The sequence below is a fragment of the Eucyclogobius newberryi genome, unplaced genomic scaffold, assembly GCF_026437365.1.
Source record: "Eucyclogobius newberryi isolate DKJ021-1_F unplaced genomic scaffold, fEucNew1.0.hap1 SCAF_3, whole genome shotgun sequence".
Taxonomy (NCBI): domain Eukaryota; kingdom Metazoa; phylum Chordata; class Actinopteri; order Gobiiformes; family Gobiidae; genus Eucyclogobius; species Eucyclogobius newberryi.
This window is the reverse complement of record NW_027315945.1, coordinates 18,303,372-18,328,628: the sequence shown is the minus strand read 5'-3', so window position 1 is coordinate 18,328,628 and position 25,257 is coordinate 18,303,372. Positions and strand designations below refer to the sequence as shown.

Genomic DNA, 25,257 nt, shown 5'->3' with positions numbered 1-25,257 from the left:
TACATCAGATCTTTTATTTTGATATGCATTTACACGCATATAATAAAGCAAAATTACCAAACAAATGTACAAATGCACCAATTCCGAAATTAAAACTGGCACTAGTGTTTCCAAAATGAGGGCTTACTGTGAATATGAAGAAACATAACCACAAAGGAAAAAACAGCTGAACAAAAATCTAAAATAATATTTTATAGTTAACAGACTTGGGTCAAAATGCCATTGAAGATGAACGGAACAAAGAGTTTCACCAAAGCGAGCTCAGTGACGGGATAAGGCGATCACTGGACACTCGGGCTAATGCGCAAAATGAAGCCATTTTGTAAAAGTGGGTCAATAAATAAGATTGCACTGGTTTGGAGAAAAAGACAGAAGCAATGACGTGCACTCTTTGGACTTCTTACTAGTATTCACTTAAATTAAACATTAGTAATAGTAATATTGGTGGCAGAAGTTATTTTTGGGATTGTTAAGTGTAATTTACAAAAAAAAGCACTAGTCTTAATGTACCACACTACAATAATAGCAGCTGTAGTAAAAGTACATCTATACTCATTTTGGCACAATTTGAATAGTTTTAGCCAAAAAACCCTCTTAAGCTTATACCATTGCTCCAGTTTTCTAATCCAAACTACTGGTATGACTTTTTATGATCTAAAACAAGTCAAAACAAATAACCAAATATGATATTGACTGACCTTTACCAAATATGACTTTATAAGGTTCAAGCCTCCTCAGCAGCACCATTTGGCACAAATTTACAGAATTATTAAAAAACATTGTATAGCTTAAATATATGGAGACATACAATAAGAGTGCAGGTGCCTACAGGCTACTTCTTACAGCTCTTGTCCTTGTGGTATCAAGGGAAAACTATATTTTGCCTTGATAGAAAGATCTAAGCCTGAGTGGTGTCTTTGGTAGGCCATTGTGAACAAAGTCTGTCGTCTACCATCGCTTGGACACAAACGAGACTGGCATAAAGGACACTGCTGCAAAGACACAATGGGAACGTGAAGAAAAAGAATTGCAGAAGGCACAATAAGTTTGACAAAGCTTTTCTAAACTCTCAAAACCAGTAGCTCAATCTCACTGTACAGTATTAGTTGGCTTTGTCTTTTAAACTATGGCCTTCCAGAGACCATATCAACCATCGTATTAACATAGAAGGCTTCAACTGAACTAATTAATGGAAACGGCTGGACGCGGCATCAGTTTACATGAAACACAGAAGATTAGAGATTTCAGAAGAACAATTAGACTCATATGAACGCAACGTTGTTTATTACCTGCATAAGATGACATTTTACGCAAGTTTACTAAAGAATCTAAACTTAAAGTAACTTTGTAGGAACCTTCTGGATTTTGTCCTTTCAGTCAGCATTTTATTAGTTGATAATTGCTGAGAAAATGTGTTTGTTTTTAATTGAACAAGGTATGGTAAGTAGTTCAACAAGAACTTTTGAGAGCAGAAATTTTAGATAAACCAAATTTACACATCAAGTCAGTACTGTTTAGGCACAAACTCTTCCGAAAGGATTGAAGAATCACATTTAAGAAGTCCTCAATGAGTTAACTAGTCTGAAAAACAAATCATTCAAATAAAATACACACTTCTGTGCTGAGCCATCAAAACATAGTCCAAAATAATAAGTCACTTGCTCAAAAGCAAATCAAGTCTTCAAAAAAAGACAATGCATCTACCGCAGGAATAAGGTACAACATACAACCCAAAAAGTAATATAACCAATTATTATCTAATGCCGAGTCCATGCATTCAAAGTAAATGAGTGATGGTTTAACTTAGATGCAACCTTTAAAGTAAAACAAAATAATAAATAGACTGGACACAAGACAAACGCTTCTGTTAATAATGTTCAAGAAGAAAAAACGGTAGGTGATTACAGTCGCATCGCCTGGTCCCATTGGAGAAACATTTCCTGTGTTGCATCCGCATTAACAGCCCACATCGTTCAAGCAAAAGTGGCACAGTGGTTTTCTTTCAGAGAGAGACAGAACAGAGGGCTGCCATTTGACCGTGAGAGCAAAAAGGTAGTTTAGACACTACCTTCAATACTATTATTAGATGTACTCGTCTCTAGCCTGGCCCGTGATTTATTATGCAAACAATTGTTGTAATCCAAGTTAAGTGGCTTGAGTTTTAATTGGACATGGCATCAGGCACGCGATCAGCTTACTCTGAACTGACATTAAAAAACAACAACATTTGTTTACAATGAGTTTCTTGGCAGAGATTAATGAGCTAATGGCTAATTATGAACATGCACAATTCATTAGAATGTAAAACAATCTGAAACTTAAAAAAGGCATAAGAAATGTACTGCGTGTGGCATGAATTACAAAAATTATATTTCTAAAAGTCCTAAAGAGCTGGCCAAAATGAATCATTTCTGAACCAAAGACATAACCCCAACAATCAGATAAGAAAATATTGCACATCTCTTTCCTTTAGGAGCACAAATAGTTTTGAATGTGTCTGACCCAAAACACAATTACCTAATAATAAGGTCAATGTGTATGGCTCACCAGAATGAACTAAAGACCACAATTTCATAATACAATAACAGACACAACGGTAAACTATAAGTAATGACTCTTGTATTAGTGGTGAAAACCTTTGAACGCAGAAGAAAGAGTGCAGCACTTAAGGTATCGAGATGCTAGATGTCGGTCTGTACGCAGGAGATTTTACTCTGCGGCTGAGTTTGAGGCTGTTCTTGGTGGTTGTTATTCGCTTCTTTCAACCCGTCTACGTTGTTACATTGAGAGTCTGATTCGGCGGGACACACCAGATTTACATTCTCCTCTGTGATGAAGCACAAGGGGGACATCTCGGCCCCGTGTCCGAGCGAAGATGAGGTGGAGGTGGGTGAGTGAGGCGTCACAAAAGCCCCCAGCCCCGGGACAGAGGAGGCTACTCCAGGGCAGGTCTCCAGGCGGTCGTTCTCCACCTCTGGTAAAGGGCTGACGGTGGCGAAGCGGGTGTGGTAGTCCGCTCCTGCACCTCCAGAGCCATGGCTACAGGATGTCTTCATACTCTCCAAATCTGAGCCGCTAAACTCAGAGAAGTGGCTGGAGTGGGAGTCAGCCACAGAGGGCAGGCTCCCACTGAGAGAAGGAGAATCAAACTCAGAGGAGTTGGTGCTGCGCTGCTCCAGCAGCTGTGCATCCATGTCCTCGCGGCTTTCGTTAATCTTGGTGCCGCCTCCTTTCTTGCGTAGTTTGCCTTTGTTCTTCTTGCTGCTGGAGTTAGAACAAGAGGCATCTTTGGCCCATTTGGAGGAGGAACCTTTACCCTCAGAGCAGCTGGATGCGGGACAGGTCCAGCTACAGCGTCCGACATGGCCACTGTCGTCCACGCTGCTGCTGCCACTGTGGTGACGTAGTTTACCGGGTTTAGATTCAATGTCCACCTGAACCTCCATACTGTTACCATCTCTGCAGGAAAGAGGATTGGAATTACATTTACCAGAGCCAGAAATCACATGAAACATGGGCATGATAAATTATGTAAAACATAATGTATATAATTTAGGCTGCAGACCTGTCGAGGGGCATGTAGGCGTTAAGAATGGATCCAGCCATTGCTTTGGTGCTAGCGTTGTCACTGATTGTGCCCAGACTGACCGTCCCGGACTCTCCACTCAAACTACAGCGCTCCTTCTGCACATCAGCCTGTACCTCTAACCTGGAGGCAGAGGGGGACAGGAAGAACATGAACAAAGTTTCCCTGGGATATATTGGGCTGTCCGGGATGCATTACTTAAACTAGTGTTCTTTTCCTAAATTATCTGCTTAAAGCTAGTTCCCATGCCCAAAATTAAGCTTCATCAGGCCCCTCATTGATATAAGCCTGGGGTACTGTATGGGAGGGCATCTGGGACTATATCGAGATCAGTGGAGGACCAACATGTCAGGATGACTCAGACATAATGCAGTGGTACCTGTTGATGTAGCTGACCATGGCGCTGCCGCAGAGACTGCCCGTGATACTGGCCCCTGCCAAAGCCGTGGTGGAGGCGCTCTCGCTCAAGTTGTCTCTGGCCCCGAGTCTGTCCATGTGGCTCCCGCTGGCACTGAGGCTTCCGGTGAGGCCCCCCACACTGCCCTCCCCAATACTGGGGTTGTTCCTGGTGTCGGCCACTGAAGTCGTGTCTGTCCAGAGAATATGAGGAGTTTCAAATATTTTTAGCATTGACATTTTGGGCCATTTTCAAGCTTTTACAGGACAGTTTTTTTAATTCCAATGCCACAGAAGGAAGCAAAATATACATACAAACAATATTTTGACTACATTTTATACCTGTGGTTCGTGCCTAGTCATTTCATGAGATTATGAAACTCACCAGTCACGGCCGTTCCACTGCCAATGTTCAGATCATTCTCGTCATCAAACTCTATCCGAACTCCTTTCCCGTTTCCCGCTGAAACGCCACATCCCCCGCTACGACACAGAGAGATGGGCACCACTCCGTACACATACGCCAGCATTATGGGAACCCCGATCCCTGAGGAGTTAGACACAGGAAGTGAGCAAAATCAAGACTTCAACAGGCCAGTGAAAGGCCAATCTGCCCCAGCTTACTAAAACCAAACACCCCAAAATCCCTGAAAACTTTCCCATCTTTATGTAACAATGCAACAAATCTCATTAACTTTCACATAACATAAGTTTAAGCATCAAATTTAATTCCTGGAAAGCAGAGTAAATCCAAACATTGGGTAAGAAAACAAGCAGAGGATAGACTGACCGACTGTTACCGCGGCAACCACAGGAGACACGATGACCGAGAGAGTGACTCCTCCTGCGATCACCAGGTTCCTCTTGTGATTGGACATGTCTTTACCTTCATAGCGGTTATGAATCTGAAGCACACATGAGACGCACCACACAGCACAAAAGTATTAGTCACATCTTAATTTTAAGGTTTCCTTGTTTCCTTGGTCACATTGACCAACAAATAGTTCCCCATTTGAAATAATTATTTCAACATTTTTATTAGCCAGCCCAGTAGCACGCCAGTGTCCCTGGTTTGAACCACTCTTTTTAATGAATGTTTTTAAGAATATAAACAGAGCTGACAAAGGCATTTTGCATGCTTAGTCAAATGATCAAATCAAATCAATTTATTTTTGTAAGGCCCAAAATCACAACAACAGTTGCCTCTGAGGGCCACAGGGAGAAATGAATCAACAATGTCTGTGGTGGCGATGAAGTCAGACAATGTCTGTGGTGGCGATGAAGTCAGACAATGTCTGTGGTGGCGAGGGACGATGTCCCAGGGTCCTCTGTCCTTAGACTCTCCTTCTCGGCCAGGAAAAACTACAAAAAAAACCTCTTTGGGAAAAAAGCGTAGAAACCTGGAGGAGTTCCAGTGAAGGAGAGATCCGACTCTCACAGACGGACAGACGGACACAAGGAGACTGGAGCTGGACCCACTCTTCAGGCAGAAGAGGGACCGTCTTGAAGTATTTCCACTTGAACAGTTTGCCAAATACCACTTTGTAAATATCTTGAATAGCAAAATGAAAGGTATTTGAATTGTTTCAACACAATTCAAATACACACCATAAAAGTAATCATACATTTTTTTGTTTTGAAAATACACTGCAGTGTTTAATGTAAATCCTTACTTTAATGTGTCAGGTCAGTATTTCAGGTGATTCAGGAGGGATATAAGATCACACCACAGACACTGAGTTTCTCCCCGAGACGAGGCTCAACATTTTTGGCCCGTTCACCTGAGGATTTCTGAGAAGCTCAAATAGTTTCACTTCAATGCTTTCATGCTTTTACTGAAGAGATCTGCTCTGCTGGTAAACAGACAGAAACTAAAGAGGTTTTCAAAACATGGGCCATGTTGAACATAACAGGTCAGGAGTTTTTATTTAGCAATTGGAATCAAACACACCGTTTTCTGTTCTGTGGAAAGTTGGGCTGATTAAATAATGTGACCGTTATGTAACATTGTTTACAGCAAAATGCAATGAAAGAAAGCAATATTGAGGGGCACTGTAGAAGAAAAGTGTGGAGAATACATTTATACATTGCAATATTTCCAAAACCGTTGAAGGTCTTTGTTAGATTTCTACAGTGTGAAATCCAAAACACAGGCTATAGAGAGTGGTAATGATAAATTAGTACTCAAGAGACTCATGTTTGACTCGTATCAAGTTTGGGGGGTTCTGTGGCACAGATTGAACTTCCAGATATTGAGCTGATGTAGTGAGAGAGGACATGAAGCTGGACACTAAACTGAACTGTACCCCATTCCTCAAATCAGAAGTGACGTCAAATCAATACTCATATACTGTATTGATCTTAAACCAGTGAACTTGAGCTCGAGTCTCACCTTCCTCCCCACGTACACCGGGATCCCGATGATCATGGCGGGGATAGCGATGCCAGCGATGAGTGCGATGCCAACCGGAGCGCCCACTAATGTTCCCAGCTGCCACAGAATCTTCTTCTTTCTGCTCCAAGGCTTCTTCCCCCAAAAAGTACAGCCTGAAGGACTGAGGAGGAGGACGACACACAAATGAGGACTGGCACCAGGCACACTTAAACAATACGTTTAAGCAATTCAGCAAGTGTACATTTATTACATTTCCATCTTTGAGTAAATCTACAGTAGCTTTTGCACAGATGTGTGTTTAGGCACCTCAGGTAGTGCAGGTCTGAGATCTCCTTCATGCAGAGCCAGCAGAACTCACAGCCGCACACGGCACAGGTCATGTGATTACAGCTGCCGTCGTTCATTTTGATGATGTACGCAGCACAGCGCGGACATGGCTTTATGTCATCAGCTGAGTGGACAAAATGCATTAAAAGTTAATAAATCATATTGTTACTTTAGATAATGCAGCCTTTTCATGTATATTTCCTCATTCAAACCCAACCTCTCCATCCTCTCCTCTCATACATACAAACAAACGTAAAGACTCCTTCTGAGTTTCTGCCTCTATACTTCTGTCATTATGTGTAGAATAAATGCATAACTATAACAAAAAATAAACATGTCCTCCCACAACTAACAACATATCTTTGGTCTTTTGGCCTCCGGACTGACCAACCTCTGGAGTCTCAGGCTTTATTTCCAAACCATCCCACATGAGGAGCCTCTTTGATGTGCTCATTTGGTCTGATCACATTCCTCAATATAGTTCCAAAGATCTTCCAAAGACACTTATATTGAGGCAGACCGTAGCCCCACCTGCAGCGCCGCTCTCCTGGCTGTAGCTGAGGGAGGACGAGCGGACCGTCCGGAGGCGCAGGCTCTGGGCCCTCTGCTGCCGCGCTGCGTCACACGTTTGGTTGGGATGCCACAGCTGTTTGCAGTGGTAACAAAACTCTGTGCCGCACCCATCTCTGCCGCATGTGATCTTTGGGCAACTGGCACAACCAAAGGCAATGACTGCATACCTGAAAAACAAGACAAAAAGTGTATAACTAAAAGTCTTTGTCGTTCCCCAGTACAGAGATGTTGTGAGACAACTGTGTGCCGTCTGCGTCCAATTATAGAGCATTTTATCTTCAGTGAACCAGGAAGGGCATTGTTGGCATGCTAGTTGTTATTAGCCTTACAGCTTTACTGTGACAGATAAACTCTGCTATGGACAGTTGTGAAAAATGCTTATAAAGTCATTGTGTGAGTAATTTGTATGCTCAGAATGTGAGGAATAACTTTGGGCTGCTGCAGCTTGGAACAGTTTGAAATTAAAGTCTTTCCTGTTTTTAAAAAAGGCAGAAAAAAAATAGGTGCAGTGCATTTAACTATAGATCATTTAGTGATCAATGCACCTTTCACTTTTAATCTTTGATCAACAAGTTATTGCTTCCATTTTGATCTGTGACCGTATTTAAGGCTATAATTATACAGAAGATGAATAGGATCAAACTTAAGTTCAAACACCTGTAATAAGCAATATCTTGGTTACTGATTAAATTTTATCAATGCACGCCACATATTAAACTTAACACTAACGTATTTTCCGCACTGTCGATGAATGGTTTATTTTTTGATATTTTTTCATATATAAAAAAGGCACACCGGACTATAAGGCGCATTAAGCGAAACAAAACATGGACCACACAAAATCGCTTCGAAGTCAGTAATAACAATCAGAATGAATCCATATATATGGCGCACTGGATTATAAGGCGCACTGGATTATAAGGCGCACTGGATTATAAAGGCGCACTGGATTATAAAGGCGCACTGTAGTTTGAGAAAATGAAAGTGTGTGCCTTATAGTGTGTAAAATACGGTAATTTAAGACACATTTTACTTTTTTTGGGGGGGGCATTTTACAGCTATAAAAACACATTTAACAACAAGCAACAGATGACATAAATCACACAGACCACCATCTAAAATACATTTCCATCTATTTTTAAGTTCGAATGGCAGGAGTTGTAAACAAAGCTGTAGTGGTTGTTCCTGGTGACAGACGGAGCAGTTTGACGTGAGGCCGGACAGGGAACAGCTGCAGCTCTGTGAAGCTTTGTGGGCCTCAGTGTGACAAAGGCATCCACAAGGTAACACTGCTCTATTCTCTGTGCTACATCAGCCGTCACATCACACTGAAGGCCTGATCATGCCGTGTTGTTTGTCTGTGGCTCAAATCACTTTACTGTGTGCCCCGGTGAAGTCATAAGCTCTTTATAAAAGAGAGAAAGAAAGAATGTTTCCATCATGCTTCAGAGCTGTAGTCACTAAATTAGGGCTGCAACACAACATAATTGCAAAGGAACTATAAGAAAATATTTTGATAATAATTATATGGACTCTAATACACATGAAACTACCCGTTATAGCAAAGAAGGTAGCTTTCTTAATTTAAAAAAAAATCAACAATTTCAGAATTTCAATAATACTCAAAAATATTCTCCATCTATATATAAGCCTTTAGAGTCACCATATTTAAACATTTGGTTGATAATGAATTCAAAATGTCAATAGAAATTGACTCACTAATAGAGCAAATAATTGCGGACTAGTGGACTACTAAAATAACTGTTGTTTAAAAGAGGACATATTAAGTAAACTCGACATATGAGCCGTTACCATTTATAGCGGTGTTCCCTAATCATCATTCGCTTACTCAGAATCGTTTCATGAATAATATGGCATTGTCCTACACTCGATGCTTGAGTGCAAAGAAAACGCCTGCACATATCCCTTGTCCCCGCCCACCCACTGCTCTGGACTAAATTGAAATTGTTACAACAAAAAATTTAGACGCCAGGTGATACGTGTAGAGTTAAAAAAAAAAAAAAAAATGTAATAAGCACGTAAATATAAATCCAATGCTTGCTCCTCAAAATTCCACTATGAGGAGGCGGGGCCAGTCAGTTTTTGAACAGGGAATCAATGGAACCGTTGAGACATTTTACCTTGTGATTTACTACAATGAGCAAAATGTAAAATCATAATCTATTTTGTGTATACTAAAGATCTGAAAAAGCACAAGTCTTCTTTAACTTTATTAACGGTCAAGTTACATGCCTGATGCTTTAGACAGCTTTTACAGCCACAGTCATAAAAGTAGCTCTGCCTCACATTTCCAAACACTGTGTTCTCTTTGTGTGCCCTTTTGGTTTATTTACACAACACACAACGTGACATCAAGCCAGATTTGACAAACGAGACAGACAGTTGCTTAAGGCCGTAATGCGCATTAGACGAGACAGCAGGTGGGCAGCGGCAGTGCGCCGGAGGGAAACCTACGGGCCGGGGATGTTTTTGGGACCGAAACAAAAGCCGAGTGACTCTGTGACAAACTCAGGCGTTGCATTTCAAATCAGAGCGTGCACACAGAGCCAGGAGACTTCCTCTGCCCTGGATCAGCTTACACTCGGGGAGCAGCAGGAGATGTGAGGAAGGAGGGGTTTAGGTCACCAAACTACCCTTTAAGAGGGACCAGGTGTAAGGACAGAATATTATCTGGAAGTAGACCTGTAATGGACGTTGTTAACTACCTTACTACAATCTAGGCATTAGGACAAAAACTAACTCAACAGCTGAAGAGAACAATTGATGTGCAAACCAATGTCTTTAGAGTGTTCACAAAAAGGAAATCATTTGCAAAATAGACATTGATTTGACATCGAGTAGAAGATTAAATCTTGTCTTCTTACGAACCTAAACCTTGTGGGATTTGTCTTAGTCAGTGGACTCTTATCTGTAAGGCCAGAAAATAACTAACTTGTTTGGACTTTTCTTTATTAGACATACCGGTGTTAAAGTCAAGACCGTTGTAGTGTGAAATGAGAAGAGAAAGTATAGCCACATCAGGCAAATGGTCAAAGACGGAAAGCAAAACCACAACCCAAATAGTTCCGGACTGCTCTGTATTCCAGTTTGGATTTTTATCTTTTCAACTCATGACTTTCACAGTCAGTTCCAATGACGTCTGAAATCTGGATATCGCTGCTGATTGAAATAGATGCCACAACAAAGATAAGATAAGATAAGATATTCCTTTATTGTCCCACATGGGGAAATTTCATTGGTGCAACGCAGGTAGATACAGAGGTAGATACAGAAGAACAGATCACTTATAGGAAGTCTGAAAAACACTTTCAGTAGAAGATCTCCTATAAATAAATAAAAACTCCCATAGACAAATAAATAAATAAATACCATTGCATGTGATCCCGACAGTAATTGCACATGAATGTGTCACGACAGCACATAGATTGCACATGGATTTCACAGTAATTGCACATGAATTGCACATGAATTCCAACAGCAATTACACGAGACCAGCCATGACGTCAAACTGCACCATACAAAAAGGGAGAAAAAGTTACCATTACTGACTTTCCAAAATCAAACTACAACACAGTGACATGCTGACCGTCTCTGCAACTATTGCGGTCAAGGTAACAGAACAGGACGTCCACTAAACACACAACACAACCTGACCAACTATTCAAAGTTAATATGGACGAAGAACAAGCCACAGCTCGGGGTGGAGGAGCGGTTAAAAGCCCCTCGTTTCAAACAATTCCTGGAAGAAAAGGAAATGGCAAGGAAGGGACCTGTGTGTGTGTGTGGACAGAAATCTACGGGAGACGAGCGATGAGATGCGCTCCGTTGCGCTAATAAACAAACGCACATGTGTGTTGTATCAGTCCGCACGGGGGAGTGCGCATGCGCACTTCCGCCTGCGTTCTCAAATCGCCGAAAAATCGTCCATTGCGCCTTTAAAGAAATTAGGTTATGGGCCAATATGCGTGTGTCTGCGTATTTTCCGACGCTTTTACAAAATAAAGCTGCGCTTTTAACACCGTGCGCTGTAAGCGAGCGCCGTAATTTACGCCAGACGGCGCTCTTAATTATTGCCATACACTGCTCTTAAGGCCAATATTCTATGACTTGGTTTACGGATCCGCCGCACGCAACTTATTTCATTTATATTGTAGAAATCAATAATCTATACATTTATGTTTATAAAGTAGTGCCGACAACGCAAAATAGCATTAAAGGCGGTATGGACGATTTTTCGGTGATTTGAGAACGCAGGCGGAAGTGCGCATGCGCACTCCCCCGTGCGGACTGATACAACACACACGTGCGTTTGTTTATTAGCGCAACGGAGCGCATCGAATCTCTCGTCTCCTGTAGATTTCTGTCCACTTCTGCGTCAGCTCGAACCGTCTTTCTCCGTCTTCATTTTGCCCCGTACACTGAGGGAACTATATTATGATAGATCCATGCGCTTAGGCACGCGGAAACGTGGGGACGAGCCTGACGCGGCTGCAGGTGAGCGGTAGGTGCGTTTTATGATTGATACGTGGCAGGACTAATGATTTATCCACGCCACGAGGAAATATGATAAAAAATTTGCTGAAAAAAATCGTCCATACCACCTTTAAATTAAATATAAAAAGCGGTATTAAGTCAAAAGAGCGCAAGAAGCGTTTTTTTGCCAAAATCCCGCGGGTGTCTGTGACGGAGCCGCTCCGTCCCTGTGCGCGGTCCCGGCGAGAGCATGTGAAGACGCATGCGCCCGTTTCCCTGTCTGCTGCGCGCCTTTATATCATGAATATACATTTAAAACCCGTTTACATTTTCTCCAGCGCGTTTTGCCATGACTAAGGGTGCACACTTAGAAGCGTCAGTTCTACCAATGCAAAACACGCTAAAACATTCACCTGTGTGCCGCGTCTCCCCCCCTCTCCCCCTCCTCGTGCGTTTTTAGGTAAACCCGGAAGAAAAAATCTTTTGAAACTGAAATGATTATATTTATATTTAGTCCACCTGTTCCATATACTTTTAAAAATTGTATTTAAGTGAGTGATCATATTTGTCTTCCCATATTATCGAGCGCCGTGTACTAGTAGCTTCGGCATTCTCCGGACCACGGCTCGGCAGCCAATCAGAGCCAAGCACACCTTTTGTTGACCAATCAGTGCGCAGCATGCAAATTTTTACTTGTAAACTGTAATGGCAGACTACTGTCAAACGCTTCCCGGCCCGATTTAATGATAATATTCCCTTTTTTTCAAAGATTTATTAATAAAATGACCCCGTCCATGCACTCGAAAATGCCCGTCCACATTTCAAAATACCCCGTCCAAAATACGGGAAGACGGCCCCCTATCTAAAAGGCTGACTACAAGAGATACATTTTGAAACACTGGGTGCAGAGTGAGCCCTTCTCTCACTGTGTAAATAATCTCTCTGTCAAACATGTGAACTTCAGTGAACACAAGCGCACAAGCTCTACCATGGTCTGGACATGTTTCATCACTTTTTTATTTACCAACTTCTCCAAAAAAAGTAGTATCTGGGGCAAAGTTGCACAATTACCACATGAGTAAGAAACAAATGAAAAAGTTCTTACCCGCAGTCTGGGGCAGGACACCATCTGCAGTCCGGGTCGGCTACCAGCCACCGACGCAGCATGAACTCCTCGTACTTCTCCATCAGGGCCGTGTCGCCCAGGATCATGCGGATGTCGTGGGGGTTGAAGCGTTCGGAGCACTCAGGGCAGCTGATGTTCACGCGGGACTCTGAGATCTCTATGCGCAGATACTGCCGCAGACAGTCCATGCATGAGCGGTGGTGACAGGTCATAATGTCAGGGAAGCAGTCCCGCGAGTGACGCAGGAGGCACAGGGGACACTCCAGCAGCTCCGACCCTGTACCACCTGCAGCTTTAGAGGCAGAGGAGCAGGTGGAAGACGGTCCTGAGGCCGAAGAGGTAGAGGCGGCGACAGTAGAGCCCACCCCACTGAACAAGGCAGAGTTTTTATCAATACACATTTCAGAGTGAATGCTCTCGATGCTGGCTATCCCGTCCACCAGCCCGAGAGCTCCTGTCCCGGGCTGGAGCTCTCTGGTCCGGTGCCGCGCCGACTTTGACTCCCTCCCTCTGCGTCTGAAAAGAGCGGCCAGTGAGAGGCGTCTCTTCTTGGGGCCTTTCTTGACAGACGGCAGTGAAATGGAGGAGGCGGCTGACTGGATGTCCCGGTCCGAGCCCATACCCAGCGCCGAGGGCTTGTGGAGGCTGGTCTCCTTGGAGGACAGAGGTGAGGGGTGGGACAGAGGGGAGCCCTGGCCGGGCAGCCGCTCCCGGGCATGTGTGGACAGGTCCGGCAGCGGAATAGGGCTGGGGGAGGAGGAGGCGAGGTGGTGGATGGGGGAGGAGGCGGTTGGGCCGGCGTGGGGAGACAGAGCTCCCGGCGGCCCATCTGCATTTAGGACATGATGGCCTCTCCTTATCAGCCGTGTGGTCACATCCAGGAGACGGATTTTGGCGGAGGGGCAGGGTTAGTCGGGCCGAAAATGGGGCAACAGATCCTGGGGGAAAACATACACACAGGTAAGTCAAATTTGAGAAGACAAATTCATCCATTTAAGTGAAACTGTTTTATTTTAAATCCAGAGAAAGGAGTCATTGCAATTTGAACATATTGGACCAAAATGGTCCAATGTAAATATGGAAAATGTGTTCGCGTTTACACAGTCCACTAGCAGAACTCCATCGCTTTCACAGCACATACCAGAACCAGAACACAGGGGCCAATGGAGAGAACGCAGCACTTCAAAGCACCATATAATCATTTGCTGTTCTATCAAGAAAAATAAGTCTATTCAATACATCCCTGGGTTTCAGAATGAAGAAAAATTAGGATTGTTGCCATTAGCAACTAACAATCTAAAACAGGGATGCCCACACCTTTTCGGCTGATGAGTTACTTTTAGATTCAACAAAGGCCGAAGAGCTACCTACAGATTAAGATTTAATTCTAATAAAAATATGACAAAATTATAAACAGGTTTTTACTATTGTTTACACATAATTTGGCTATAGAAAACACAATATGGGCTTTCAATAATAGACTAATAATATTTTATTGAATATAAATGTGCAATATAACACGGGAGAGAAAACCCAATAGTTAATTAAAGCTGCTCTAGCGGAGATGATGGCTCTCGCCACCCGCGCAACCACCCCACTTGTCCGGCGGACGTACACTGATTTTGAGGCCAGTGAGCGAAACGCCCATGTGTCAAATACAAGGCCGCCAGACGTTTTAATCCGGCCCGCGAACATTTTGAATTTATTATTTTTTTTTAAATGAGAAAAAAAAAAAAAAAATTCTATTGATTCATAGAACCGTAGTTACATCCGTAACCGTTTTTATCGCTAAAACTATAGGTCCCACAATGCCGCGCCCCTCCCCCGCGCGGCTCTGCACTGCTGCGTGTACTGCCGAGGGGAAAGTGCAGAGGAGTAGCGACACGCGTTGCGCACTTTACAGCACTTTTGAACAGAGGTTTGAGACGTGTGGCTTTAGGAAACACGTGGAAGAAAGAAAGGAGACGGTTTTGTGGACGTTAGAGCTGAACAACAAGAAGACTAACTGTGATGATGCACTGTGAGGAAAACATCCAAACCTCTACAAACCTGGACAGATCAGCCACAGGTAAAAACACAGGTCAGAGTGTAATAAAGTATGAACATGACTAATGTGACTGAACACGAACACAAACACAATGCACTCATTTGAGTCACTACATGAATCATTTGTCACTAAGATCAGCTTAAACTATGAAAATAGCGAAATCATATTGAATTTGTGTCCATGTTCCTGATCCTGCTGATGAATGAATATGGACTTTCACCTGCAGCAAATTTGTGCAAGTCTCCACAACTATTACTAGGCTGTAAAAAAGCTATTTATTTCTTACATTTTTTATTGTTTTATTTTGTACATAATATTTGGCCCACGACTCAGCTTGAGCGTCGAAATTCGACAAGAGTTTGGTTTGATGGAACACTGTGGCTCATGCACTTATTCTATATTTTCAAGGCCAGAGGGGTAACGTTTTTAAAGGTTTTTTAGATCGCAAAGTTTATTTTGTTATAAAGTCAAATACAATATTCTACAGTTACAAATACCTATGACTAAATGTTTATTTCTGTAGATCAACTCAAGTTGTAATGCACATAAACTGAAGCACAGTATTGGTGAAATTACACTTGTTTTTCTTAATACATTTCAGTTTATGAGAACAAAAGTGTTGTAATCTTTTTTAAATGATCCAGTAATTACTTCAAAAACAGCGTAGGCTATATAAAGCTTTGTTTCTTATATTTTTCATTGTTTTATGTTTTACGTTATGTTCGGCCCACGACCCAGCCTGAGCGTCAAAATTGGCCCGCGGCCCAAATTAATTTGACACCCCTGCAATACACCATGTAACGGTACGTTTAGGCCTCTACGCCGTGTAACGGTACGTTTAGGCCTCTACGCCGTGTAACAGGGCTTTATTCTCTTGGGCTTTATTCTCTTGGGCTTTATTCTCTTGGGCTTTATTCTCTTGGGCTTTATTCTCTTGGGCTTTATTCTCTTGGGCTTTATTCTCTTGGGCTTTATTCTCTTGGGCTTTATTCTCTTGGGCTTTATTCTCTTGGGCTTTATTCTCTTGGGCTTTATTCTCTTGGGCTTTATTCTCTTGGGCTTTATTCTCTTGGGCTTTATTCTCTTGGGCTTTATTCTCTTGGGCTTTATTCAGAGAGAGCCTCGGCTACCCGGCTGCACTTCCTCCTCCCTGTACCTCAGCACGAGAGGAAATGTTCCATCAAAATAAAAGAGGAAGTGAAGGCATTAATTGCCCCCCTGCTGGCCAATAGTGAAAAATACACAATATCTGTAATGTACAGTACTTTTTTTTATGGTGTCTCGAGGAGAATATAACCGATGAGTTTCAAACAAATCAGACAATGTTGTAAGGGGCGCTATAGAGTAAATTTGTTACATGGGTATTTATTTCCAATCAGACCATAAAAACGCATTAGTGAGCGAAATATGAGCTCCGTAGATCAATTCCATTAGGCGTGACTTGTCCTTGAAAAAACAAGAAATTAAGCCTTTTTTGAGGGTGTGTTTTTTGAATATTCATAAAATTTCAATGTCTCTAGATGCAGAAAGAGTTGTTTTGAGCTCGATCGGACTATCAGCGCCAGTTTAATTCAACATGGCCGACTTCCTGTTTATCATACAGCAATGCTGCCAGGTGTATTTCACTCGTCAAATGTAGCTCTATCACTGTTCCACGCGTCATGTGCCTAGATCAAAGATTAAGCGTTTCATGTTTTTTGCTCTAGTCGGCACTGTTGCGACAGGCGTTCTCGCAAGCTCCATTTTATTCGATTTCGGGCCGAGCCGATCGCATCTATGTCCCATGTGGGACTTTTCATCAATGTTCAGGGGTCACAAAAAACATGAGTATTAGTATTATTAAGAAACCAGGTGAGAACAATGACTCCTCGCATTCATTCCATGGTTCGAGCCAATTAGACCATTTAATACAGCTAATACTAAGCGAAATAAGAGAAGGTAAACCTTAAGGACCACTATCTTTCTGTCCTTTGACTGCAAGGATTTTGGCTATGGGCTCGCAACCTCTGCCACGTATAACATCAGCACAGCAAAAGTGTCAAAAAACTTAAAAGCCATTAGCAAGCAATTAGTGATGCCCAAGCCCAATAAAATAAAACATGCTTAATTGCATACAAAACCAAGGACTACAGTGTTGAAACATAAGGAAATTTCAAATCATCAAATATGGCCGACTTCTTGTTGGTCAGAGGGTGAGGGTACAATCATATTTTAGGTTTGTCTCAGGGTGCTCTATCAACGCTACCAAATGTCATGTGCCAACTCCAAAAATATCCAACAAAATCCATCAGGATACAGTTCCAGGAGGCGCCGTTGAGCCATTTCGTTTTGGCTTTACCCAATTTGCCCACTCACGCAGGATGTTTGCCGAACCTGATCAGCCAATTTTCTCAAAAATCAGTCCATAGGAAGGTTGTGAAATTTGCCAACTTGGCCCAAGTATATGTAGTGATAGTTAAAGAAACCGACAAGTTCAATAGCCATAGCCAGTTTAAATCATGTTTTTTGAATGGGGAAAACGTACCCAAAATGTTGCCAATAACGGGAAGCTGAAACGAAAAAATTCAAAAGGGGTTGAAAAAAAGTAAAAAACTGGACTAAAACACAACCCAAAATGAATTCACACCTACTAATTATTGAGTTCAGTCTTATCTGTACAAAGTCCTGGGTTATATGACCAGGCCGCGAAATAGACAGGGGCCCGGGGCCCATAAGCAGTCAAATCTCCGGCGGGCCCGCGGTTTGAATTAGGAGGGGGCCCGCCTTGCCCCTGTATCTAAATTCCTCGAAAAAAAATCAAGATTTAACAAGTAATTTGGCCATATTTGGGGCATTTTCATCGCTTAAGTTTCGTTTTGACAGACATGCCCACTTCGCAGTCTTCTCGCTTCTCATTGGCCGAGCGGTGTCCGTGATCTAATTTCGATGAAAGCGGGCATCTGATTGGCCGCTGAGTTCATGTCGTTTCGGAAATGCCCGGTGTAACTTTGTGGCAAAAGTGAAGACTGAATAGCGGACTGAGTAAAGTTGTTTACAACTAAAACTGTCAATGTGAAGTACCTTGAAGGGGGAAAAAGGCTTTGGTATAACAGAACTCTTACAAGCTACTATTTTAACAATATTGATACTTGATTTGTTCCCTGACAAGATTATGATTCAGAATATTTATTATAAAACATATAAGATCTCCTTGCTGTGTCTGTACTCAGGTTATTTGTAGACCGTGATTTTATTTATTCCTGCTGCAGAACATATAAGATCTCCTTGTGTCAATGCTGTAAATAGTATTTATTTTGTATCTAAGAAACATTATTATATTGAATTAAACAGTATTGAAAGATCATGATCTCTGGTTTATAGGAATTCAGTATTTGTGCTCTTCCTTCATATCAAACAAAAGTACTTTAAATTGTTTTACATGCTAACAACAAGGTTTAAAACAACAAATTTATCTTGTTCTTATGACGCCGCGATGCCGCTCGCTTGTGGGCCCCTGAAATTGCTGGGGGGCCCCTAACTTTTTTAGGTAGGGGGCCCCCCTGGCCCCTAACTTTGAAAATCTATTTCTGAGCCTGATGACTGTGCACTTTCCTAAGAACAGCCTATGTCCCTTCTGATGCTGTAAGAGGCAGACTAAGACCTTGGACAATCCTGACTGCACTGAATGCACCATGACCAGGCCTGGACACACATCACCTGAAAACACAACAGAATAACATAAGGGTTTGGGAAAGTTTTAGACACAATGAATGGATCGTCAGATACAAGGCCAAAATTGTAATGAAGGGCTGCACAATATACAATAGCTATATTCTTAATGCACAATACACACAATACGGATCTTATTATTGCACATAGCAATAATGTAATATTTCTCTCAGGTTTAGGTGAAATTAAAGTGAACATATTTTATTACAATATAAGACGCATATAAAGTCACCAATAAGTATAGGACCAACTAAAAAATACCGTACTTTTCGGACTAAGCCGCTACCTTTCCCCACGCTTTCAACATATAGCAGTGCGGTTAATTTATACATTTTTACTGGCTAACGGCCACTGGCCCCACATCAGGCAGAACACACAACACATTTTAGGGAAGTTTTAACCCTGAAATGTACTTCTGTGTCAGTGGAACAACATCACATTAGCCTCTTTACTGGACTGCACAGTCAACAACGCACTGAACTATTAAAACTTACCAACTAATGGCAGTGGCAGCAGTCTGCTCCACTCCACATAGAACTAGCAGGTTAGACAGAACATGTCCTCACAGTTCCACTGTCACATGTTAAAGCCTGTAATTGGTTTGCTTACAATAATAATTGCAGTGGCTTTGGCGATGGATAAGGATAATGTGGAGCTGCATTTAACATTAGAGTCATAAGTGAATCTTTTATCTGCTTGCATTTAAGTTTTTCTTCCTAGCGTTTTTTTTTGCAGTTCCAGAGACAAAGTGTAGGTGACATGCTCCATTGTATAAAACAAAATCAACAGAAATGTTACAATACGGCATTGTGGGAAAATACAATCCAAAACAACCCTCGCTCTCACCTGCTGCATTCACGTTACGCATATGCACCAAAACACCTGGAAGAAAAAAAATAACCGCAATTTGTTCAACTCTAGACAAGCCATATTCCTGCAATGGCCCTCTATCAGCAAGACAATATTGATTGAGCCCTAATTGCTCTGGTCCAATTGTAACAGTCAAAATAAAACTACAAAACTATAAATAAAAAATAAAACAATCCCTCCGAGGATAACATGCACTTCCAGAAAGTGGGTGTTATGCAACAGGAACATACAATACTTTACAATGTTGTTAGGATTTGCTCTTATCAGCCAAGAATAACTAACAATTAACAAAGAAATAACATGACTGAGAACAAAATTAGACTTATTTGCATTAGCACATTTTTACACAAAACCTTTGCCCAATAAAAAATAAAAAAAAAATAGACTGAACAACATAACATACATACAATACATACATACATACAATTTAAGGCCAAAGAACCATATTCAGAATCGTAATAAAAAAGGTTATTGCCATTGTCAATGAACAGAATTCACAAACATGGGAACTTGTCTTGGGTGATTCGGTGCAACATAAAACAATGAACAATGAATGAGTCAAAAAGAGAAACAATTTAAATGTTGAAGGTACGAGCTTTCAAAGCTACAAACAAAATCTATTAGTTTGCAAGTTGATAGAAATCCTTTGTAGCTATACATGTCCGTATCTAAGATAAGATAAGATATCTCAATTCAGAAGAGACCCTGAGCGTTACATCTACATGCGAGTTTGTAATGGCCTTGCTGACTTAGGACTAAAGCCTCTTGTTTCCTCAGGTGTGGCTCTGAGCTGGTCATAGTGGGATGAGAGGATTGATGATGCAGTGAAGCGTCTGTTCTTGTGTCTCTCATCTAAAACTCCTCCAGTCCAAGTGTCCAAAGGAGAAAGCCCTTGGTCAGCTAAGAGGGCAGAGCCCGGGCTGTGGTCAGCACTGGAGGCTTTCCTAATTTCATTCACTGATGTAAGGACATTAGCACAATCCACATGGGGGTGTGAATAAAATGGGACCAGGTTTAGGATGAGACAGGGGAGACAAGGTGAGGGGAAGATGCAGAGGACAGACTGGCATCTAAAAAACATCAGGAAATGGAGATCAAACTACTTTATTTGAAGTGATGGCTAGAGGTTGAAGTCTTTGCCAGAGAATTAGGGCTCCAAGGAAGAAATTCCACACATAAACCAGCGTGTTACAATGCAGTGATTATTATTACAGATGAGCGAAATTATACAGTCCATACAATGGATTGAAGTATTGCCTTCTGTGAGAGTAGCATTTTCCTAGTGCATGCAATAAAGAAAGCCCACCTAATTATGCTTAGCCGAGAGGAAAACTAACGATGGACTTGAACGTCCACTACATCAGTCCAGAGAAAGTTACTTATACTACTCTTGTCAAAATATCTAAAATAAATAAATAGAAAAAACACAATTTTATACAACAGAATGTAATTTAAACAATAATAGTAGTTTCTTTCATATAATCATGTTTGTCAAGAATATGAAAGTATAAAATGTGTAGTTTTGATTAGCACATGGTTAAAAAAATGATTTGGTGTACAATGTTATTATAAAGAGGCATTGACCAATACTTTGGTAGAAGATGTATTTCCTGGTGTGCGCAAAAGGTGGACTCAACTTTGTGAAGATTCAGTTCCCAACGTATTTGCACTACTTCATATATTAGCCGAATATATTGAGGAAATCAATGTACCTCAGAAAGCCCCTTGTTTTTGAAGACGCCCTTTGAATCACACAGATCAAACAAACCACTAAAACAAATATTATATTTACCATTATGTAATTGTCTTAGTCCATTGACACAGGTTAAACAACAACCGGACTGAACTCTTTGGCAAGAGTAAAAGGCCATGTCGAAAACCAGTTTACCAAAGGTGAAACAGGGCAGGCTGATTGATGCTCACAACCAGTAAATGTGTTAATAATGTTATGGTTGGTTGGAAAAATTCCAAACTTGATTTTGATCAAAAGTATTAATATTTAAATGTACCTGATGATTTATCACAACTAATCACTTATCGAAATAATAAACTGATTTGGTAATAATAGAGTACTGGTAATCTGGACACCGTGACCATACTGTATCATGACATGTGCTGAAAGATACAACTTAATTGCTATGGAACCATATGTACTTGGATGATTGAGGGTCTACACACCAACAAATTTAATGTGTAAATTTTGTGTTTTATGATGAAAAAACGTTTTTTATCTGTAATTAATGTTTTACTCATCAGGGTGGCTTCATTTGGCTTCACTTTCTGGATTAAATTTAGTAAAAATCTGCAATTCACAGGCCTTTCGCAATCTAAACTAGTAATGGGTAAATGGGATGAATAGGAAAATACAATTGTTCAATTAAATAGAGCACAATAATTGTTAGCTGCAGGCCCACTTGATACTGATACCACAATGAAAACAAAAACTCTTTCAACAAAAGAATGTGAAACTCAACACAAGGCTCTACTCTATTAGCAAATATGTTTTTGGACAACCCTTCATTGTACTGAATGTTGAGAGTATTTTAATATTTAGTTTTGTTGTGACTCTTCCTCAGCCAAATGTGCTTCATCTCAGTCGGCACAGAGGCACTGTCCCGGGACACAGGGGACACATTCCACCAGAGACAGGCAGCTGAGGAATGCAGCGAGGCCAGTGCAGCTGTGGTCATTTCCACTCCTCACTGCCCTGTGATCACTACCTGTCTGCGCTCGTTGCTACCTCATATCAGCGTTTAATGCACGCCAGCAAGACAGAATTTCTGACCAAGCCAGGCAAAATATTGAAAATGTTTGGATGCGTAATCACCGATTTTAGATCGGTGCACGGGGCTTATCTTTATGCAACCAAGAATGTCTTTAGTCGACAACAATCCTATTAGAATGATCTAAAAAGGTCAGAAAGCTGAAATGCAAATTAACAAGAGTACATTTCATCATAAAATCAAATGTATTAAAAAGATAAAATATTTCAACACTCCACATTCAAATGTGACTGTAGAGGTAGATGAATTAAAGCCTGGTAAATTTCAAACAAGACGCCCATTGTTGAGGCAGGCAGCACAGCGAAGAAAAGGAGTCTTTCCCAAAGCCAAACACACAGAGTACAGTGTGCGGCCGCTGCAGCCCCTCCTCTGAACGCCGAGGAGGATATGAGGTCAGCATCAAGGCATCTGTGCTCAGCTGAGAACTAAGACAGAGAGGGACGTGCTCCCTCTCAAATCAGAAGCTGGGACGAGGAGTTTGCTGCAACCAGGGAAAGGAGAAAATGGATAACAAATGTGTAGCAGTCAGTAAAAGTGTCAATGAGCTGTGGTAAAGCCTGCTGGGAGGGGACATGGACTGAGGAGCTTTATCTAATAAGCTGCAAACTCATGATATCTCATCAAACTCTTAAGTTTGTCATTTTGACATCTGTAATTTGTTTTCACAAGACAACCAAATGCAACAACTGTAAAGGTGCAAGATGTAGTTGCAACAGCCACACAAAAGCATTATTCTTGTCTTGTACACTGCAACATGTACACATTTCTATCAAAGACATGTCTTTTCAGGTTCTAAATATTACATCTTGCGCATTTGGATTCTTCTACAAACTTTAACAGATAAAAATCAATGAAGATTAACTTTATCGTGCCACACTGAAACTTTCATTTTGGTCTGCAGGTTAAATCCAAACTGACCACGAGCACACACCACACATAGTGAGAGCTCTATAAAACAAACATTACATATGATTCAGAGGTTTTTGAGTCCTTTAACAAAATCCCCATTAAACTGCAGTGAGGAAAGGGGAGTATGGCTCTATTTGACGCTATCAGTTTACCAAAACATTCACAGCTCAACCAGCCTCCCATTGCAGAGGTGGCAAGTTTACAAATGGCTTGTAAGACTTCTAAATCAGACTTCTAAACCACATGTGTTGCTACCACACATGTGGGTCTATTCCCTCACGCTTCCCATTTCACGCTACAATTGCGCTTTCAAATAAAGCCTTCGGGCCAGAAAATCTTTTAAAATTGGACTATATTCACTTCTCACCAGATTCAAAACAGGCTGTGCGTTTGTTTGCGTGACACTGGAAGAATAGTGGTTGGTGACGGCCTCCTGAAGAGCCAGCACCTCCTGAAGCAGCTGTGTGTGTCCAGAGCCAGAGGTCACACTCAGGTCGTCCTCAAAACACAGGATCAACACACACAAAACAGAGCAAGGCCAGGTGACTTCAGCATTTTTCTGTGGAGGAACTCAACAGGATAAACAGACGATGACTGAAATACTTCTTGAATTTTTATTACAGACACTGCAACGCAGACACATCATCAAGTAGAAAAAAAGCAATAAGGCTTTGATCACAAATATGGAAAAAGACTGGTACTATTCGAGATGTAAAATGAAACCAGTTACATAACACAAGGCTTACCAGTAGAACTAGCAAATACTGACTTGTAGATTAATACAATGCTCAAAGCCAGGTTAGGATTTAGGGCCGTGCTCAAAATATCGCTACAGCAATATAGAATTGTGACAAAACTTCAATATTTGTATCGAGGCGTATGGTGACACTTTTAAATGGCATAAATTAATTATAAATTTAAGTTTACTTTCCAAACGAAATGTATTTGAAAGCAACATTTGATTTCATTGCACCAGTTCTAGAGCATATTAAAACTGTTCTCAATGACAAGTCAGACAAAATTCAGAGTTTACCGTGTCAATGGTCGACAAAACCCTGATCAGATCGTATTAACCTGAATAGTTCAGTACACAGCATTAGTATTAAAGTATGCAACATAGGTACGTGACCAGTGTCCAGTAACTGGAATACAATGACCCATTATTGGCCCAGTAATTGCTGCCCATTGAACTGAGAAAATCGACAAATTTCTCGTGACTATCAATACAATGCTGGACAGTTACTTGGTAATGTTAAGGGTATGTTAAGGGTGGATCACTGAAGGATAAGTGTTCCCCTCACGACTGGCCAAAAACAGGATTAAAATGGGGCAAAGAGAAACAAGAGCATAATAAACCTTTCAATGTTAGGATGTCCTACTAAAAGCAATCAGATTATCGGCTGCCACTGAAATACATCCAAAAGATGTTATTCGGATTCCTTTATAAGAGATGTGGATCAGCTGTTAGACCACGACTCTAAAACATTGCTATATATAATGGTACATAGTGTCCCTGTGCTTAAGTATTGCTAATTGCCAAGTAGCAATTAAAACAATTTGCGTTGAAATGTTGGCATTGCAAAACAGTGAAACTGTCAGCGTGTGTTTAATTACAACACGCTAACGTTACTTGCGTTTAAAATCAATTGCCAGTAGAGTAATATCGAGTTGTCTGTGTCATATTGAAATGAAACAACACTAAAGTATAGTGATGATTCAACAGCACAACTGTTTGAAAGGTCTGTTTGGCTGTCCCAGTAAGCGGAGTAAGCGGAGTCCCAGGCATAGCTCCCATTACTAAACACAGCGAGGGTTAGCCGCAGCTAGCAGCAAGGTTAGCATATAAAAGGATGAGGGCTTTACCGTCTGTTGCTGCTGGTGACACTTCTTCTAACGACAGCAACGAGGGGGAAATCCACACGTCCACATCTAAACGTGCCTTTTCTCCAGAGGTTTGCTTATGTGCAGGTACCGTGCCTTGATCCCCACTTCTTTTCCAGTGTCTTCGGTCCCACCTCTCTCCGCTGAGTCCGCTCTGAACCA

The 25,257-nt window shown here is 41.5% G+C and overlaps 1 protein-coding gene across 2 annotated transcripts; it reads right to left on the bottom strand.

The window, feature by feature from the left end:
• On the bottom strand, positions 1 to 25,257 carry LOC140373717 (E3 ubiquitin-protein ligase RNF19A-like). Of its 2 annotated transcripts, XR_011929046.1 has the most exons (11): positions 25,078 to 25,257; positions 12,877 to 13,835; positions 7,236 to 7,444; positions 6,684 to 6,828; positions 6,375 to 6,537; positions 4,773 to 4,887; positions 4,368 to 4,529; positions 3,966 to 4,176; positions 3,566 to 3,709; positions 2,069 to 3,459; positions 1 to 2,025 (listed from the first exon to the last, which is right to left on the bottom strand). XR_011929046.1 is itself a non-coding variant. In XM_072460348.1 (10 exons), exons 2-10 carry the CDS (start codon positions 13,515 to 13,517, stop codon positions 2,682 to 2,684), a joined length of 2,568 nt encoding a protein of 855 aa, XP_072316449.1. In that variant the 5' UTR covers positions 13,518 to 13,835; positions 25,078 to 25,257; the 3' UTR covers positions 1 to 2,681. The 2 variants fall into 2 exon arrangements, 1 of the variants encoding a protein (XP_072316449.1); XM_072460348.1 differs by having other exon boundaries at positions 1 to 3,459.

What these genes read in the sequence shown, in the direction of transcription:
- LOC140373717 (XM_072460348.1), bottom strand. Translation starts at nt 13,517, where the DNA reads ATGGGCTCGGACCGGGACATCCAGTCAGCCGCCTCCTCCATTTCACTG. An exon ending in GGTTGCCGCGGTAACAGTCG is followed by an intron (nt 4,530 to 4,772) that starts GTCAGTCTATCC and finishes CTAACTCCTCAG; the next exon opens with GGATCGGGGTTCCCATAATG. An exon ending in GCCTACATGCCCCTCGACAG is followed by an intron (nt 3,460 to 3,565) that starts GTCTGCAGCCTA and finishes TCTTTCCTGCAG; the next exon opens with AGATGGTAACAGTATGGAGG.